At 32.3% G+C, this 20,667-nt stretch overlaps 4 protein-coding genes across 5 annotated transcripts; 1 reads left to right on the top strand and 3 right to left on the bottom strand.

The window, feature by feature from the left end:
* Positions 1-22: 22 nt before the first annotated feature.
* On the bottom strand, positions 23-1,826 carry Trprs-m (Tryptophanyl-tRNA synthetase, mitochondrial). The gene is made up of 6 exons (XM_076790636.1): positions 1,577-1,826; positions 1,341-1,502; positions 960-1,222; positions 693-814; positions 340-610; positions 23-260 (listed from the first exon to the last, which is right to left on the bottom strand). The coding sequence occupies exons 1-6, from the start codon at positions 1,661-1,663 to the stop codon at positions 23-25; spliced, it is 1,143 nt and encodes a 380-aa protein (XP_076646751.1). The 5' UTR covers positions 1,664-1,826.
* A 1,144-nt stretch (positions 1,827-2,970) lies between these two features.
* Positions 2,971-9,276, bottom strand: LOC143355955 (uncharacterized). Its single transcript, XM_076791214.1, has 6 exons — positions 8,271-9,276; positions 4,790-4,982; positions 4,581-4,720; positions 4,317-4,479; positions 3,382-3,636; positions 2,971-3,319 (listed from the first exon to the last, which is right to left on the bottom strand). Exons 1-6 carry the CDS (start codon positions 8,348-8,350, stop codon positions 3,188-3,190), a joined length of 963 nt encoding a protein of 320 aa, XP_076647329.1. The 5' UTR covers positions 8,351-9,276; the 3' UTR covers positions 2,971-3,187.
* A 284-nt stretch (positions 9,277-9,560) lies between these two features.
* Dx (deltex E3 ubiquitin ligase) lies at positions 9,561-13,046 on the bottom strand. Its single transcript, XM_076791211.1, has 6 exons — positions 12,557-13,046; positions 11,725-11,917; positions 11,010-11,279; positions 10,652-10,940; positions 10,264-10,576; positions 9,561-10,140 (listed from the first exon to the last, which is right to left on the bottom strand). Exons 1-6 carry the CDS (start codon positions 12,724-12,726, stop codon positions 9,786-9,788), a joined length of 1,590 nt encoding a protein of 529 aa, XP_076647326.1. The 5' UTR covers positions 12,727-13,046; the 3' UTR covers positions 9,561-9,785.
* Positions 13,047-13,307: 261 nt separating this feature from the next.
* Usp30 (ubiquitin specific protease 30) lies at positions 13,308-16,426 on the top strand. Of its 2 annotated transcripts, XM_076791213.1 has the most exons (7): positions 13,308-13,899; positions 13,987-14,145; positions 14,466-14,629; positions 14,712-15,119; positions 15,194-15,529; positions 15,709-15,959; positions 16,051-16,426. In XM_076791213.1, exons 1-6 carry the CDS (start codon positions 13,800-13,802, stop codon positions 15,955-15,957), a joined length of 1,416 nt encoding a protein of 471 aa, XP_076647328.1. In that variant the 5' UTR covers positions 13,308-13,799; the 3' UTR covers positions 15,958-15,959; positions 16,051-16,426. The 2 variants fall into 2 exon arrangements, with proteins under 2 accessions (XP_076647328.1, XP_076647327.1); XM_076791212.1 differs by having other exon boundaries at positions 13,309-13,899; positions 15,709-16,426.
* The last annotated feature ends 4,241 nt before the right edge of the window (positions 16,427-20,667 follow it).

Here is a 20,667-nt window from a genome sequence, read left to right as displayed (position 1 = left end):
GTTTCACTTTAATAAATTTCAATTATATTTTCTGCATAATATTTTGTACATCTTTTTCTGCAGCACGTATAGAATTGTTATGTTCAAAACCTATTTTTTTTCTAATCTCCTGCCATGATTTTTCAGCAATTTCTGTTGCCCTTTCCTTACCATCTTCCAACACTTCGTTCAAATATGTTGGTTCCTTGATCAATTTTGAGAATTCTTCTCTTATCGGAGACAGCTTTTCTATAATTAAGTCTGCTAATAGCAATTTGTATCTGTACACATAAACGAGAAAATATTAAAGTCTGTAATAATTACACAACATACAATGCACAAAATTGTTAATTTCCTTACTTTCCAGTATCCAATCCTTGCATTTCTAAACATATTTGATCTGGCGATTTTCCAGTAAACATAGAATGAATAGTGATCAAATTAGCAATTCCAGGTCGTTCGTCAGGTTCATAGGTTACCTCAGATGTAAAATCAGTTATGGCTTTCTTTATTCTTTCTAAGACAATGTGTGGCTCGTCCAATATGTTTATTGTGCCCTTTGGACTAGTGCTTGATTTAGACATTTTTTTCAGAGGATCGCGCAAAGACTTTATTCGTTGACTTGGATCCTCTGTAACACAATGATATAAGCATTGGTATCTTACGTATCTAGAAAGTATGTATATATGCACATATACATGTCAAAAACTTACTACTTATTAAAGAATGTGGCACACAAAAAGTGTTACCAAATTTGTTGTTAAACGAAGTAGCCAATTCTTGTGCTAATTCAATATGCTGGATTTGATCTTGTCCACATGGAACATGGGTTGCTCTACACCATACAATTAATGTAAGTATTACACATCAGTCTTCAGAAAGTAATCTGTATAAAAGATTTTTTGCAACATGTTTTTCTATCAACAAGTGAAACAAGCTAAAAAGACATATACCATAAATATTTGATATGAAATACTCACTTATATAGTAATATATCAGCTGCTTGTAAAACGGGATAGATATATAAACCCAATGGAACATGTTTTACTGTTTCGCTTTTCTCTTTAAACTGAGGTAAATGTGCTAATCTTGCTAAAGTTGTGATGCATCCAAGAACCCAGCATAATTCTGCGTGCCTTGGTACTGCAGATTGTTGAAATAATATGCTCTTGTTTGGGTCTATGCCACATGCTAACAATGTTGCTGTCATTCTCATTGTATTGTCGTGTAACTCTTTGGGATTCTGGAATATTTAATTTTAATAGTTTTTACATTATATTTGACACACTCCAATGTATATCCCTCGAAGTCAACATTACATATTCGTGTATATTTTTGAAGAAACATATTTCAAAACTTACGTGCGGTAAAGTAATAGCATGCATGTCCACTATACTCCAAATAACACTTTCTTCCGAATCTTGCAATTCTACCCATTTTTTAATAGCACCCAAATAATTTCCTACATGAACCTCTCCAGTAGGTTGAATTCCAGAAAATATTCTTCTTGGATGATGAGAAACCTGTGCATTCGATTTTATATTGATTATACATTTCGTATATTATCTGTATACGTTTAAACATGTCAAAATTTAACCTTGCGGGAGTATTGTTTGATGCACATACGTTTGCAGGTAACATAACGTGCTTGGAGCACAACAATATTTTTCAATAGCGTAAACATATTGTATAAGGAACTAAAAGCCGTAATTGCTATGCAGTTTTATCATTTAATTCCAACTTTGAATTTGTTATATGATGCATAAAACCACATATTTCTTCAAAGATTGAATGAATGAATATATTCGGAACTACACGTGCATTTCCTTCTTTGTATATGTGCACACCCCATATGATTATGTACGCATGCGCATTTGAATATGGAATTGTAGGACAATATTCGGCTATATTCCGGATGGACCTACTTATAGACGCATGTGCACTAGAAAGTAGTTCCTGACAGCACCAAAGTTTCGCCTCTATAAGTATCTTTTATACATACAGAGAGGAAATGAGAGTGCTCATGCTCGGGGTTTTAGTGTTCCCATTTTTTTGCATCATCTTTTTAGCCTGGACTAGAACCTGCATCATCTTTTTAGCCTGTATTAGAAGCTGCATCATCTTTTAGGCTGGATCAGAGCCTACATAGGCTTCTTTTAACATAGAAGTAGTATCCACTCTGGCATTATTAGGAATCTGCTGCTAATGATGCAGGTTCTGGTCCAGGCTAAAAATTAGACTAGGGGGCAGCACTATACTGAGAACACTAAAATCCCGTTCGTGAGCACTCTCACTTCCTCACACTTTCTCTCTGATATTACGAAAATTGGCATTCCCAATTTGCCATTTGTGTGAGAATTAGTGAGAATCAGTGAGAATATTGTATGAATTGATTTGCAGTGTATTTTGTATGAACAGTATTACAGTATCAATTGTGTAAATACAAAGTTATAAAATCATTTCACTATCAATTTAAGTGTTTGCCAAGAAACAAATTTTTCTAAAAATATAAATTATTGGCATATTAGTTTTCTTGTCATAGTCCCATTAATTCGTTTTTTATCATAATCATAAATACAACATATCGTATTTATACAAATATAAACCATTGCTGAATTTCAAATTGATTTATTCATTTATCATAATATGTGAACATTTTTCCTTTAGATTTATCAATGTCATAAATGTGAACTAATTGCTTTTTGTTTTGTATATAATATATTGTATAATTGTTAAATACATTTATATATTTATGCTATAATCCCTGATGTCTGGTCTGAATTAATCTATTATGATTTTATGTAGTTAAAAAGATATCCTTTATTTTTAAATGGAATGAATTTTTTCATGCACAGAAAAAAATATTATATACACATATTTTTATTAAATATTATATACACATATGTTTAGTTGAATACCTTAAATTTGGATGCATTAAATACACGTTGTTTCTGCTTTAATTGCATTGGCTTGAAAAACTGACTTTGTGCAAGGGTTAAAAAAAATGAATAACACATCAATTTTTGATACAAAAATACTAGTATAGTATTGATCATCTACAATTATCCATACATCATCTTACGTATCAATGCACAAATTTAAAAACAAAAATGATAAAAATTGCATACTGGCAACCATATTAACACAATCATGACACTTAAAAATTTTGAATACATATAAATGTCTTATAAACAATAAATGACTTCCGTTAGCTGCAAATCCTTTGCTTCAGTGGAAGATCACTTTCAGAATCACTCGATTCATTAGCAACAGTTGGGTCGTCATCAGAAGAGAGGTAGTTCTCTGTTTCATTAACATCTACTTTTAGTGTCTTCTTAGTCTGTAAAATAAATGTTTGATTTATAACAATAATAAAAGAGCCAATCAATTTAGTTACTATACCTGTCTGCAGCTGTTATAAGGCCGTTTAGGTGTATTCATTTTTGGAAGATACTTATCAGCTACACCTTCTACACGTCTAATATCAAAGTCTTGATCTACTTTAGTTACAGTTTGTAATCTTTGTTCCTCTGATGTGACATACAAATCATCTGGTTGATGATAGCTATTGTGCACTTCATAAGCTTTTTTACTACAAAATAATGCAGCACATACTGTACATTTTATTAAGTCTTCTGGGACAGCTTCTCTCTCTTCCTGTTATAAACACAAAGCTAAACTCATGAAGAAGTATTGTATTACAGTAGAACTCCGTTTATCTGGATTTCCAGTTTATCTAGATTGTCAAACATAATCCCTGACCTCTTTATATCCGCCAATTAATTAATATTGTCAATCTACGAACTTAGAACCGAGTCAACTCATGATGGTAAAGCGTCTACGAGACCGTGCAGCATGTAAACGTCACTCAAATCTGACACAAAAGAAACTCACAAACTTCTTTACAACATTCTAATTAAATTAAACTTATAGTGTATGTATATGTCTTTTGCTTCATACTACCAATATTATTTTCAAGGTATACATATAAATTGTACAGTAAATAGAATACATAAAATGTATTTGTGTTATGTATGTTAACAAATATTACGGATTATCCGGATCGGGCCCTGTTCCATTTGAGCAGGATAAACGGGGTTCCGCTGTATGTACATCTATTTCTCATCATCAGAGTACGAATCTTTATGTAAAATAAAAATTCTATGCATCAATTGTTAAAAATAGAAGCTAAATAAAATGTTCTTTCTTTAACGATTCTTGTAATGTTTTAAATTGCGTCAACTCATTTTTGTCATAAATGCATAAAATCCGCAGTCTACTCATCATAGAGAAATATAATAACAAAACTTTCTAATGATTTATATGCATTATTTTACTTGTGTATGAGCTCGCTCCAGATGTTGTTGTAAATTGAATTTTATAACATACTCTGCTCCACATAAATGACAGTAATATACACTAAGAGCATCATTCATAGAATTCACTTTGATTTTATTGCTAGGCGGTGGTGTTGCAATTGGTTGAAAAAGATGGACCATTCTGTAAATTAAACTTTTGTAGAATATGAATATAAACAAATTATACATTATGATTATTGGTCACAAACATACATATATATATATATACATATATCATTTTACCTTTTATGTATAGAACGATAGTGATAGTCTAATGCTTTCTCATTATAAAATAATACATCACAGTCTTCACATTTTTTATGTTGCTCTTTCCTCTCACTTTCAGATGAATCGTGCGATGCTTGATGACTATCTCTATGTGTCTATTAAAAAATATAATTACTTTAGTGAATTAAAAAATGAATACAATTACAGTCAACGAGAAAACATACTTTTAGAGGAAACTGCATTCCACAGTAATGACAATAAAATTTTGCTGGTGAATTAGGATGGACTTTAAATCTATGCCTTATTGTGGCTGTAATTGATTCGAATGCTTGTCCACACATATCACATTGAGTATCAGCATTTTTATTAGTTTTCACAGGTCTGCCACGTGTATCTATTTCTTTGTTGGCATGCTTTCTGTATAAAGTATTTAACACTTAATATGGAATACAATTTTTTATTTCTCAAATATTGTTACATTTATGAATTAATTTTTTCTAAAACTAATAATTGAGTAAAAATTTCAGGTATTATAAAAACAAAAATTTGAATACTATAACATATATCTTTAATTACAACATGAATAAAATAGACATTGTTAATTAATTTCTATAAATAATGTAAAATAACTGTAATATAAGGGTTCAAATATTGAATAAAACTATATGAAAAATACAATAAATTATCTTAGTCATATCATGTTACAATTAGAATCTACATCAGAAGACAGTTTACTTCAAATGCAGTAGTATGATTAAATATATTGGAAATAATATAGAATTATGACATATAAATCCTGTATGAAAATTAAAAGTAATATCCACACTTATAATAGAATGTATTTTAAATTAGTTGTACATAGATGGATTATAGTATCAGAGAATATAATAATCGGTTTATGGTAGACTAAACATAAATACAATCAAGTGGGTATAAAGCCTTCATAAATTTCATATACAATATTATTACTAAAAACAGAGTTTTTTTCGTTAAAAAGTATATTTTATAAAATTACCCTAAACATTAATATTTAATACCATAATTATTATTAGTATTGAAAAACTGTTAAAACTGCATTGATACTTAAGCAATTATATTTATAATTCTGTTAATTACTTCAATAAATAATTTGAAACTTATTTAAAATTTTTCAAATAATTTAAAGAATTGCGAAAACAATTTGAAATTAACAGTTTTATAAATTCTTCTTTACTTATCTTTTAAAAAGCATTTGCCGGTATTATTAAACATTATTTTGTAAGAAATCTGTAATTATATTTGAATGTAAAAATGGAATGAGAGAACAGCGCGAATAATTGAACTCCATCGGTAATGCAGTTTAACGTTTTTAACCCTTTGCGGTCGGCGGCTTTTTCGGCCGAGCGAGGTGGCAGGTCGGAGCGATTTTCGCGAAGGTGTCGGGCGCCTTACAGGTACAAATAAAATGATCTTATACATAAATTATCTTACAAAAACGTTATATTTTAAGAGTTTATATATATTTACACCTTTAACAATGTAATTTCGCAAACTTAATTTCTGTATTTTTCTTTGGTATGGTAATTTAGAAAACATTGACCAAGATGCATTCTTGGTTTTTCTGGACATGTATCACAGTAGTAAGTGGTCTCGCGTCTTCCACCTGGTTTGTTTCGTTTGGAACAAACTTTACAATCAGTTTTTTTACCAGAACGCATTACGTGAAGTTTTCCATTGAGCCGAATCTCATCCGAGATGTAGGTCGATGTTGAAGGTCGTCGCTGCTGTCGAAAATCTCCTTTCAACTGCTTCACTAAGATTTTCCGGAATTGTAAGTGGTTAAGTGGCCGCTCGTTTCTCTGCTTTTTGACTAATTTGTAGAGAATATAGGAATTGATTAAGGAAATTTCTAATCCCCAAAAAAATAATTTGCGCCACCACTTCAATGATTTTCGCATAAAGCAGTAGGTCGAGGCATACTGATCCGCTAGGTCAACGCCGCCCATGAATTTTATATAATTTACGACAACATCGGGCTTTCTAACAACAGTTTGAACACCATGGCGGAGTGTTCGTTCTACGTTACCCATCGCCGCATTATGAAAATTTGTGAATAGCGTAACAATTCGCTTATCTTTCCACGCTACAACAAAATTATTAATTTTGCGGTAAGCTACCATCGATTTTTCTTTTGGAAGTTGTGTTTTTCTAATTGCATCTGGCAAATGTTTTGTATTAGGCATGATTGTCCCAGTCAAATGGCACTTCAGTTTACGTAATTCGATCGCCAAGATATAGCTGGTGTAATACCGGTCGGTAAACATGTGATGTCCCTGCGCACCTGGAACTCTATTCAACAGCATTGTGTATAAATGCAACGGAATTCTTGTTGAAACTGGAAGGTCCGGTCTTATCAATTTTTGTGTTGTAAGGCTGCCATAATACGGTAGAATTCCGCAAATATATCCCGTATCAGAATCTGCCAGTGTATATATTCGGATGTCCCATTTAGTCGGTTTTTTTGGGTTATATGTAATAAATGAAACCCGTCCTTTGAGTTTGACGACAGATTCATCAACACAAATTTCTTTGTCCGGTGTGAAATGATTCAAAAGTCTAGAGTTTATGTAATCAAGGTAGCCAGTTATCAGTTGCGAACGTGTTCTGGTGTTGCTACCTTGCGCTGAAACTATCTCTGCATGTAGCATCCAAAAAATTTGGGTAAACCGATCTCTCGAAAATGTATTCGGGTAAAATGGAATATGAGTTGTAGGATCTATTGACCAATATTCCTTCAAATTGGCCGCTGTTATTGTCCCCATATTTACTATAACTGCGATAAACGCCAAAAATTCTGCATTCGTGACATTATACCACGTGTGCCACATTGATCGCGAGGATAACGCTATTTCCTCTAACTTTCTTTCAGCATAGCGGTTTGTGTCTGCTACTACCTGATCCACTAGCTCGTCGGTAAAAAATAACTTGAAAAAATCAAGAGGCTCTACAACGCTCGAGGGTACCTGTGGCCCTGCAGGTCTTTCGCCGGGAATGAAATTTATCCTGGGTGGTATATCTGTAGACTCGTCACAAAGTGTCCATCCCGATTCATCAAAGGTGTGTGAGGCATCACTGTCATCTTCAGATTCGCTGTCTATTATCCTTATTTTTCGTTTCCTTACACCCAAGACCACATCATCATCTTCATCACTGCTTTCACAGTCTTCATTAATCTCTTGATCAATGCAATTGAGTTCGTCCTGGAGTATTTCAAAACGAAATTCATCTTCGCTAGAACTGATTTCGCTCCTAATATCCATTTTTGTCGGGGTTCGAACAAAATCACTTTATACAACTTTTCCCGATGCTTCCGCCACGATCCGTTAAGATGTGTCATTTAATACTAAATACGAAAGAATATAAACAGCTAAGGAACCTTTCCAAGTACCAATGCTGCGTTCCTATAGCTTGGAGCTAACGTAATCTAACATAAACACCGATTGGCGCCTCTCACTCGTCATCCGACCTGTCGCGCGAAACGCCGTGGCGACTGAGAGTCGCCTTCCGACCGCAAAGGGTTAAAAACATTCTTGCTGAATGCACGTAAATATCTTAAATTACATATAGAAATGAAACACGAAATATAGATTTTATAAAATGTATGAAAAGTTTATAGTCGATTAATTGCTTACAAATAAAATGAAAAATAATAGTTTCTGCTTGTACCTAAAATGTGCCTGTAAGGCTTCCTTGGATTCCAATTTTGAGTCACACAAAACACACTTGTGTTGCCTTTTAGCACTCATTTAAACGCAAATTCTTCAGAAAAACCATCAGAAATTTTGCTGGACGTTTCTACGTCAGAGAATACACAAATCTCTCACGCAATGTAAACCAATCCCGATTAATGTAATTAAAATCAGCAACGACTTGCACTGATACGATTGTTATTTTTTCAACACATTATTGTTTTTCACTTAACACGTTACTCATTCATATGTAAACGTTAAAAATCTTTAGAATTCGCGTCCGCGTAGAAAAATCAGTTTTCGGCCATTTTATTGTATTGAAAGTCGCGCCACCTATCATCGACCAATACAAAAAAGAATGAAAGAATTTTGTATACATGCTAATTTATAGGTAAATACCATGATTATTTAATATTTTTAAATTGCATAATGAAGTTTGTAAACACATTTACTCGAAACGTTGTAGATAATGAAACATGGTATCTGCAGAAATGGAAACATGTTACATTAAATACATATATTTTTTCTATTTCTTCTTTGAATTGCCTATGTTTAGTCACACATGAGCTATATTTGTATGCATATACATACATGTGTATATATGTCATTTACGGAATAATACACCAATATAAAGATAATTAACACGCATGCATGTTTTGTAAACAAAGTTATATAAATATGTATGTAAATCCCTACATACAAAATTTTTTAATAATTGTGTGTGGGTTTTAAGCATTTATAGCATCTCTAATACATCGAAATAAACATATTTTAATTTTAATTATAAAAATTTTTTATAAACGTTAACTTATACTAGTAATGATATGTACTTCAGTTGTAATATAAACATTATAAAATATATAAATCATAAAAGTGATCTATTGATTTATTATTAATCATAAAATAATAAAAATTTTGAGCAAACTTAAAGAGATGAACACATGTAAATTATTTGAGATATGTTAAACAGAATTATAATTTAAAAAATATAAAATATAAAATCTTGCAACTTGTGTCTGAACTTTCGCAAGACTGTTCAAGCTTTTCTGGTTTTAAGCATTATTCGAACTTATTCAACGTTGTTATCTTTCCTTTGTAATCAGATCATTCAATGTGACTCATAAAGTATCTTTTAATTTACAAATTAATCTCTCACGCGTGATAGTATTGCACAGTTAGATATGCGTTCTTTATGTTGTAGTTGTAAATAATGTGCTTTGAACACTTCATTAAGGATTATAATCTGTAGATATAACTAAGTTATAAGTACATTTTCATTTCTGCATTTCCTTTATTAGGAAAAAGAGATATTATTCTTAAAATATATTCTTCAGAAGTCTATGACTTAAGTATTAATACAACTTTCTATTTCTACTGAAGACAATTGCATTGTTTCATTCTTAGTAACTATTAAAAAACTGTAGTAGAAAATATGTACACGTGATATTGTTACATGCGCACAAGTGGAATCACTAAATAGACATATTGTTGTTTAGTGCAACTCCTGATATAGTGTAGCCATTGGTTGTCCATCTGTTACACCTTGTGTTGCCAGTTCGGCCAGCGTTCTTTCAAGGTAACTTGTATCAGGATAACCATGGCCAGATGTTGATGGTCCCAATTCAGTCTTATGATGAATTTCGTTCCATGTTACCACATCTTCTCGGCCAGTGGTCACTGACCGCCCAATTGTGAATATTAATTTTCGCTCAAAAGCTATTTGTAGTAGTCTTAGAACTCTTCGACCTAGATTATTGTCTGGAAGATAACATACACGTGGAAAACCTACTGCATAGTATGCCTGTCCAGGATTGGGATGTTCCCTTCCTTGAATTCCGGATGGAATGCTGAAATTATATTTTCTCTATAGAACATATAGACTGATAAAAAGAGGATCTGAGACCTTAAAATTTATATAGCCAATATTTTCCATTAGACTTTTACGAACGTTAAAAGTAATGTGGACTTACTCATAAGTAATTTGAATTGTATTTATATTTGGGAATCCAGGTAAAGCGCGTGGTATTCTTGTCCAGTTCATAGTACCAGGAGGTTGGTTCCCTCTCTTTTCTCCATAAATTAATCGGCAAACCGGGCATTGTATGTACATAGGTGGTTGTTGACAGCTAAGCATTGCATTTAAACATGCTAAATGTAATCTATGTTTACAACGTGTCAACTCTACAGTCAACGGTTCGGGAATACCAAGACATACTGGGCAAGAATCAGAGTCGTTGCTTTCTACTACTTTCACATATTGAGAAATAACATCTGATTCTGAATCTACATTCAAGTAAAATAAAACTGCATGTAATATACATATCACTCACATAAAAAGGAAATATAAAGATCGATTACCTAGAATAGAATCTTTAAATGCATCATCACTTCCTACACTGCTATCTAATAAATCTACTGGGTTTTCGTGACTCAAGTAAGTAGAAACTGTGTCAACGCTAGGTCTTCGACCACTTTTTGTGCTGCTAGAATCTACATCGAGCACATTATCCCATGTTTTCCTTTTCTGACCAGATTCAATGGTTGTAACTGAGCTACTGTTTTCTATACCATGTCTGTTACTAAATATGTTGAAATTGCTCAGTATAACACGTGCTATATTTGATGGGCCAGTATCGCCATTTTTACCCTATTCAAATGCAATTTATATTTAGAAAAGTACACATTTATGTTCATATAATAAAATGCTGTTGTTTACCTTTTTATTACTCTTTTTTGCATTTCCTGTGGATGATTTTTTATGCGTTACTTTTGCTGTAGTAGTCTTTATAGTAACACACACAGATTTCTTTTCTGAAATGACCTGTAGCTCTTCCAAAGCAACTTTAACTAAGGGATAAGGTGCTTGCTGGATACGTCTTATTGGCCTCACATATCCAGTGCAACAACGTACTTGAGTTAAATTGCAAAAGTTTATAATATACGGGAAGCCTAAATAAGTCTTAGAAATGTCGATAGTTTTGTCGCCCTACAATAAAAGAATATAATCGATATGTTCGTATTTAAAATTGTTATATATTATGTAATTTATATAACTCTAGAACAGGTATGTCAGCAGTGTGTGACGAGCAAGTATGTGAAAAGCAGCCAAGACAAACAAGCCACACCTCCAAGGGTAACAGTCTCATGGCAGAGTAATCTGTGAATTTAAGGACCACAGTCCTCTTACAATTAGCAGCAAGAGTTACGTGTATATGATGTAATGTAAAACATAACATATAATGAATTTTAGAAACAAAGTTAATCATATGGACGTAACAAAGAGTAAAGTATATTAAACACAAAACTGACTTGAGACACATTAAGTACACAGTATACATATACTCGACTCTGCTCATGAGCTATAAAAAGTGCTCTTACTCGTATGGGATCCAGTTGGACGTGCCTACTCTAGAAGCTAGTTTTATATTCACCCTTGCCCATGCTTCTTCTACAAGACATTGTACTTCCATATCATATGTATGCCAATCGTCTGTATCACCAGCCCATTCCCATTTAGCTCCTTTTCCAGCTGGGGAATTCGGCAGATAAAACTTCCTTCTAACATTGTGCGATTCATTCCCATCTTCGCTACATTGCATTTTAGTCTTCAAATTTATATAATACCTATTTTAAAAACAAGTTATATGAGTAAAGCTTTATCCTTCACTTAGAGATCTTTTTAAACGATCTTAATGATCGATTCTACTTTATATGAATTTTATTAAATCATAAGTCAATAAAAGTTAATATAGATTTTGATATACAATACTGTTTCCATTGAAAACAGACCAGTTAAATAACATGATTTCTTTTTGTACGGTATTATTGCAAATTCAAGGTACATAATTAAGGTGTTTAGTTATTTCTACACACTATGTAAATTGTAAAACAGTACAATTTATTCTTTTTAACAGAAATGCAAACACATATTATCTAGAAAAATATTAAGGGTCAAAGAAATTTTAAAAAACACGTTCTTAGGATATGCAATCATTTTTTATGCACAATATATCATAAAAATGTTTAAATATTACTAATTATTCAATTAATCGTGTTTATTTTCTATTAATATGTTACAACAAAATTTGTTATATTTACACGTTGTATTAAGCATAAAAAATGTGCGAATATTAATATAAAAATGTTTATACATCATATGTTTATATCAATACGATATAATCTTTATTCTAGCGCATAAAATACATTTTCAAAAAATGACCGGGGTATTATGAAATTTGAAAAGAATAATATTTTATGTCAAACCTATCCAAATTAGGGTCTGCATCATTAAGAAAGACCCGTGTAAGTTTTTTGCAATATGCTCTTTCTAGGTGTTGGGATACTGCGGGACTATACGGTCTCCAACGTCCGTGACGATTTTCCCACTCCCACACAACCACAGCATGACCATGTTCCTGTCCTTGGGCGTTCATTTTCTCGCTTATTGTTAGGAATTTCACACGCACGCGCAACACACACTTGCGAAGCGGGAACGTGGGAACATTTTCGAGTCCCACGGTCACCTCGATTTTCCTTCTTACGCGTATCACTGCATTTACGTAAATGTTATTTGAAATGCACTTTAACGTCCAATCATTCTATTTTCATTTAATAAACAATACAAAGTTTCTATATCGTATAGAAACAAACTTGAGAATGAACCGACAGAGAAATCATGTCAATGGCAACGTCACTCTAAATCGTGTGTATTTGCAAGAATGAATAGATGTGAAGTTTACCCGAGATACTACATATACTTCGACTAATCGAAACGTCGATAATCGAATTTCAAACAATCATTTAAAACACTATACGTTCACAATTAATTTAAAATAAAAATTGAATATAGAAAAGTAAAATTTGTTTAATACTATTACAAATGATATTATTATTTTCATGAATAGTATATTATTGTTAATCCAAACTATTCTCCACAACTTTCAATAGAAATAATTTAAAAAATACGTAATATAGTTATAGTTATCTATCGCGTACACTTATTTTGTTACTATATTCTTAATAGTTTCTAAACTATTAGTGTAATTCTGTATTTACAATGTAATTTCTAGTATGAATGTCGGTATAACCTATATGAGAATATGTATACATGTATTTACGACACCAAACGTGTGTTCGAACGGAAGAATTTGCACGTACTGATACATCCGTTATTGTTTGTATTATTAAAGTACGTTTCTTACTACAAAAATATTTGTTTCTTTATTGGATCATTGAAAATATATAACGTGCTTTTAAATAATAAATAATTCAATCTTATTATAATGTTCTGCATTGATGTCGCGAGATATGACTAAATCATGTTCCAGACTTCTGTTTTCGATACACTAATTTCGAACAAATTATAAAAAATTAATTTTAAACGTTACGAAACGATTAAGCATTGGGGGAAAAATATGTGCACATCCGACACAATTGTATTCGCCAACTGCATTGACATGTAGGTTAGTTTGTATGAGAAAAACATTTCTACGAATATTCAGGAAACATGGATGTGGAAAAAATTGCTGTATTTGCTAGTGTAGGATTTGCAATAGCCATTGCCGCATTTGTTTTATGGGGACCTTCTCCTAAGCCTAGAAAAAAAGGTATAACAATAGTTTCCAGTTTGCACAATTTGTATTTTATTTATGTTCTTAGAAAATATGTTTTATAATATTATAATCTTTTCACAGGAAAAATTATTGGAATTAATAACTTGGGATATACTTGTTTCCTAAATTCTCTTTTACAAGCTTTGGCTGCTTGTCCAATTTTTATTGGATGGTTGAAACAACGGTGTGAAAAAAATGGCAAAGTTAATTTCATTTCAACTTTGCTTTCTGTTTTCAGAAGTATGTAATTTTCCTTAATAAATTACCTGTCATTTTATGAATTTATTAACCACTGAAAAATTATACAGCATTATACAGTTGTGTATTAAAAAATATAAAGTTGTTATCTACATATAAACAATACGCGAGAAAGAATGTTAAATGTTTCTCAAGAATGTATTCTACATGTAAATTTTACTATAATTAGTATGCGACATTCGTATAATGATCATTATTATCATAATGATCTGCAATACTTAATCTCTTTCATATAGTAGAGCTTTAAGCTAAAGCTAAAATAAAAAATGTGATAAAATTACAATTTTGTTTTTTTTTGTTAGAAATCAATGGATATACAGAGGACCTTTATGGGGACGTAACACCGATTGAAATAATTTCATCCCTTGGTAATCTATGGAGTTTTGCACCAGGCTATCAAGATGCACATGAACTGTTTCATGTTGTACTTAATGCAATACAAGCAGAAATTCAACCTATAAGCAGGGTATGTTTAATAAATGGGGGTTATTATATTAAGATTATGGTCATTATGAACAAATACAAGTCATTGATAAAAATCATTTCAGAAAGGTTGTTTGTCTGATGCTTTACTACAAAGTCCAACAGTATTAATAGATACAAAAAAGTTCGGAGACTCTGCAAACCTCAGAAGTGTATCTTGTAACGATATTGTATCGGCTAACAAAAATTCAAATATGCCAAATGGATTTGATAGAAATTGTAACAATCATGTTATGTCCTCTACATCATCAATATCTAATATACCCTTGGCTTATAATAAGCCTGGCATGATTCTTGCTAGATCATCAGAATTACTTTCAAAAAATGTTGGAAATGAAGAAAATAAAGAGTTTAGATCATGGAGCTCTTTATGTGCCATGCCTGTTCCTAATTTTCAACCAATGTCCATAGAAGTGCATCCATTCTCAGGGTTGTTAACTAGTCAATTACAATGCAGTAACTGCAATTGGAAGGTCAGTTTTTATATAGTTTACTAATCTTGTACAGTGGTCAATTACATAAAATGAATAAGTTTTACTTTTTACAGTCCCCTGTTCGTTATGACAAACTTGAAACAGTTTCTCTACCCTTACCTCCACTGGGAATACATATTAGAACATACCATACGTTAGAAGAACTACTAACACGTTTCGTAACTAGTGAGATTGTTCAAGACGTACTGTGCGATGGATGTGGAATGCGTTGTTTAGCTACTAAAACTTTAACTCTTGGTAAACTTCCTAAATGTTTGTGTTTACATATATCAAGAACTACATGGAGTCCTTCAGGAACACCAATTAAAAGAGATGATCCAGTAAAATTTCCACAAGTACTAACGTTGGATCCTTATACATTCACGGAAACAAAGAAACGAAATGCACGGGTATATTCTATTTTATTAAATATATTTCTATATACAGGGTGAGTCAAATTCTATTTCAAGCAATGTTCAAAATGTTGCACGTTACAATCAATTCTGATGTTGCGAGATTGTTACAAGACTCACCCTGTATAATAAAACAATGCTGGCTAGAAATGTATAAGTATAAAAACTATTTCCAGGGGGATCCTGAAGCAACAATGTTACTTGCTACTCGGACAACACAATTCGATAAATATAAGTATCAGTTACGTGCGGTAGTGGAACATCGTGGACCAGTTGATTCGGGGCATTTCGTCTGCTACAGACAGGGAAATAAACCAAATCAGTGGCTATACACTTCCGATAATGTAGTTGAGAACATATCTTTATTTGAAGTTTTATGTGCTACACCATACCTTTTGTTTTATGAACGCATTAACAGCACATAAAGGTAGTTAGTAACGAATTTCAATGATTACAGGAAAGGAATTTGTTTTACATGAAAAATTATTCAAGCATAGATTCATTTTCTGCTTTTATAGGTTTGTAGATCTACCTATACGTGCACCCACAAACTATGGTACTAACGTCGAGCCATACAGACTAGAAAATATGAAAATAAGACTGTGGTGATGAGTGTTACATTTTTTAACAGTTGCAGTTCGTTTGTGTTTTCAAATAAACATTATTATTATCTCATTAAAAAATTCTCGCATATTTCTATAGAAAAAGTTCATGTACGAATAATTTTTTATGTGAAATGAATATAATAGGAAAAATAAATTCTTCAGGGATGGTGACAATGCACATTGGTGTAGACTAATATAATAATAATGGAATTGAAGAGACTGCTTGAATATTAACATAATTTCTAAAAGTTTCCATTACAACATAAATAAAATTGTATTAAATTATTTATTTTTTCACGTGCATCACATTCTTGAAGAAATAATGTACACTTTCCGTAATGAATTGAGTCTAAAGAGGAGTGTAGGATAAGAAGGAAAGGTGTAGGGATAATGCAATTGACCATTGCTGAAACCCAATCTAATTAATAAGGTTTAATACTAATCGCGTATATACTATTGTATCGAAATCGACAGTACATAAATTTGTGAAAAATCTCCAAGGTACTATTCTTTTTTTTTATAGAATGGAAGCTAGAGACTAACAGATTCGCTCCACTTCGACTTAATTCATTTCGGGACAACTGTAGAGGTTTTATTTGTTCCTTTTATCAAGTAGTATCAGGCGCAATGACTATTAGTCGAGTATCTATAGTCATAACTAAGCATGCCGAACAGTTGCCAATATAATTAGTTCATTAGGTCCTATATATTTTGTAAGATACACTTTACACATGTCCCATACCAACAATCGATTTATTCGAATATTGAAAGCGCAATATTTACCACTATTGTCACCTATACATCTCACATATAACTTGATCAAATAACATAACTTTTCAAACATTATGAAAATTACATTTACTTTACCATTTGAAAATAATAGTCGTGATGGCCATGAAAATAATAGTAATGTTGTAGCGGTAAAAGCAATGAAATCGTGCCAAACAAATCCGTCATTTCATGTGGAGTAAGTCATTGTATATGTAGAGCTTGGAACTGTAAAATTAGAATTCAATTTTAAGTTTATACTGACATAATACGATGTAACGAATTATCCAATATTTATGCGAATAATAATAACATTAAAATTGCAAATTTTAGTGAAATATTTCAAAATTGTATCGATTTATTCAAAACATAATACATCTAAAAATTAAAATGTTTTCAAGTCAGGAATGGTACTATTATTTACATACTTTTTGTACCTTTTACTTTTTTGTAAAAATTTATGAGACCACTGTTTCATTATTCAATAATATTAATGACTTTATTGTAGTATTGATTATACATGCATATATGTAGTCTTTCTGTACTCTCATCAAACAAATACCAAATACAATTGTGCTTTTATAAAAACGCAATTATATTATGACTGCGAGATAATAAGACTAATTTTATCTCCTGATTTCATAAATTTTGTAAAAAATATTCAACTAAGATAGTAGTAGAGTGAAACAGAATGTACTGTATATAATATAAAATCAATTATTACAATCGTTTAAAAACGTATGTTGTACTTATAATTTCTTCTTTATACAACTTTGTTTAGAGTATAGTGAAAAATAAACTTTTGTAAATCGATTCGTCCTCTACTTTTTTCTCATTTAAAATGACGGTTTTAAATATAAAATATACAAATAATATACGAATTTATTAAGTTTAATGTTTATTGATTTCACAGTTCATTATTTGCGAACTTTCTTCATTTCAAATAATAATGGAATAATTCGAATTTACAAATTGGATTTATGGCTAGTAAATAAATATTTAGGCTGCGTTGTAAAAGGCGGTAAATTCGCCTGGACTCTTCGACTACGCAGAGTCTAGAAAGGCGATTCTCTCTTGTAGTTCGCATGCGACTAATCTCGGCAACACTAGCGCCACGGCAAGGCGCGGAAGCGCATGTAGCCCCCTACAAAATTATGTTTAAAGCGCCCTCGGAAGGTCAGATGGCATACTGCATACTGTGAATGCTCAATGTATAATGTATTGCCAGAGAGGAATGAGAGTGCTCACGCCCGGGGTTTCGGCGTTCCCACTTTCGTGACATCGCCGCTTTAGCATGGCACAGAACCGGTCAGTCTTTCCTGGAACAGAACCGGTCAGTCTTTTAGCATGGCACAGAACCGGTCAGTCTTTTAGCATAAAACTGAACGCACATTATTTTTTTAACCAGGATTAGAACGTACAGCTTAATTGTTTTATATGAAATATGTAACTAACATGTAAATCTTGTGTACAAAATCTCTAATATTAATTGTAATGATACGTATTTTATTTTTTTTCCAAGTTTGTAGTTGCAAACTTTAGTTGTAAAAAATGGAAAATCCGGAAAAATTCGAACAAATAAAGATCTCATATCGAAGTTTAAAAGCGACCAACCTGAATATTAATTTAATAATGAGCTATTGTCATCAACACTATCTTAAATTTTTTCATATATTTAGCTACTGTTATTATTAATTTAAAAAATTTTTCTTTCACGAATAAATATTTTTCCACCTCAGCACCATAAGATTTTTACTAGATGACTTTAAAAACACATTAGAACTATTTTTAAATAATTTTACTCGAAAACATTCTAGTTTACTCTTTATTTCACCGTTCTACTAATTTTTTATGGGCTGCATTGCAGCTCTGTTTAACACTCCTTTACAACTCAATACCATGGTACCATCCATATTCAAGGAAGAACAATTTTTTGCGACGACCATTGAAAAAACAAAAGTGTTTCCTTCATTTCAGTCCTTTAGTGCGTTGGTGACGTAGCGCCCAGCACACCTACCTGTGTTCTGTGTAACATCTGGAGTTTTATGGTACGCTAACAATTGCTATTGACTCGCAAGCCAGACCGTACAAGCGAATGCATCCACAACTTCCAGAGACCTGCCTCCAAAACTAATTAAAGGAAGGCTAGACATGCAGTGTGTACTATACTCCTCAAAAGAGGCGGATTCCAGTCGCTCGTGTTATAAACCTCATTCGATACTTCATCGAAAGGGTGATCTTACATATTTCTGTAACAGTTCCAAGTGCATGCACTTTGTTCATGATACCCTCTTTGTAATTATTAAATTCAATTAAATATTAAGTAAATCTTTCACGGTGCTAACGGCCCTCGCAGAGATGGGCATTATTTGGGATAAAAAATTATTTAAATGAAAATTTGAATAAAAGATACTTTATCTTTATTTGTTATTTGAAGGTTCGAATAAAAAAAAGCATCTTTATTGGACGAGTATCGGATAAATAATTTTATTCGTCGAGAATTTATCCGACGAATAAAGATAATTTTTTCTATTCGAAGCGGATTTATTCGAACTTCGAATAATTTTTTCATCTTTTATCTGTATCTTTTATTCGAAGGCTTCGAATAAATCTTGGAATAACTTTTGCCGAGCGTCGAGCTTCAAAGACCCAGCAACGACGGACGACATACAATGTAAGCGAATGGAGAATCGCGCACGTATGAAAGTTTAAACTTTTAGATTTTTCAATATATCCTCATGAAATTGTGACGAGCGAATGGAGGGGATTTTCCTGATGAAAATGAGGTCAAATTCGAGTGTAATCGAACAAGTTTCACTGATACCTAATTTTACGATAAAAAATACAATCTCATTAAAGACAGTCCAAATGATGTCGTGTTTGGACTCATTTCGATCGGAACAAGCTCTACAACTCATTCGTCTTAACAATATTGTTCTGATTAAGAACATACAAGCATAAATTGCCAGTAATGCTCGATTCCCCATCTGCTTACATTGTAGGCTGTTGGTCGGTCGCTGGTCTTTGAAGTTCCGAGCTCGCAGAGTCGCGAGATATCGGTGTGAAACAACTACCAATCCAATTGCAAAACTTCATTGTTTTTCATGATATTTTTATGGGACTTGCGCCAACTAATTCGTGGCATTCTTCTGATTAAAATGACACTAAACACGGTACAAATTGGACTGTATTTAGCATTTTTATCCGTAGATTTATTCGAAGGCTTCGATAATTTTTGCTATAACTTTTGCCAGCTCGACGAATAAACGGCGACGACGGCCGACGAGGACCGACGAGCGCCGAATGTCTAAGACCCAGCGACTGCCAAACGGCACACAATGTAAGCGGATGGAGAATCGTGCATTATTGGCAATTTATGCTTGTATGTTTTTAATCAGAACAATATTGTTAAGACGAACGAGTTGTAGAGCTTGTTCCGATCTAAATGAGTCCAAACACAACATCATTTGGACTGTGTTTAATGAGATTGTAATTCTTATCGTAACATTACATATCAGTGAAACTTGTTCGATTACACTCGAATTGGACCTCATTTTCATCAGGAAAATCCCCTCCATTCGCTCGTCACAATTTTATGAGGATATGTTAAAAAATCTAAGAGTTTAAACTTTCATTCGTGCGCGATTCTCCATCCGCTTACATTGTATGTCGTCTGTCTTCGCTGAGTCTTTGATGCTCGGCGCTCGGCAAAAGTTATTCGAAGATTTATTGGAAGCCTTCGAATAAAAGATATAGATAAAA

Source organism: Halictus rubicundus, chromosome 7, assembly GCF_050948215.1.
Source record: "Halictus rubicundus isolate RS-2024b chromosome 7, iyHalRubi1_principal, whole genome shotgun sequence".
NCBI lineage: Eukaryota > Metazoa > Arthropoda > Insecta > Hymenoptera > Halictidae > Halictus > Halictus rubicundus.
This window is presented reverse-complemented; position numbering and strand designations above follow the sequence as displayed.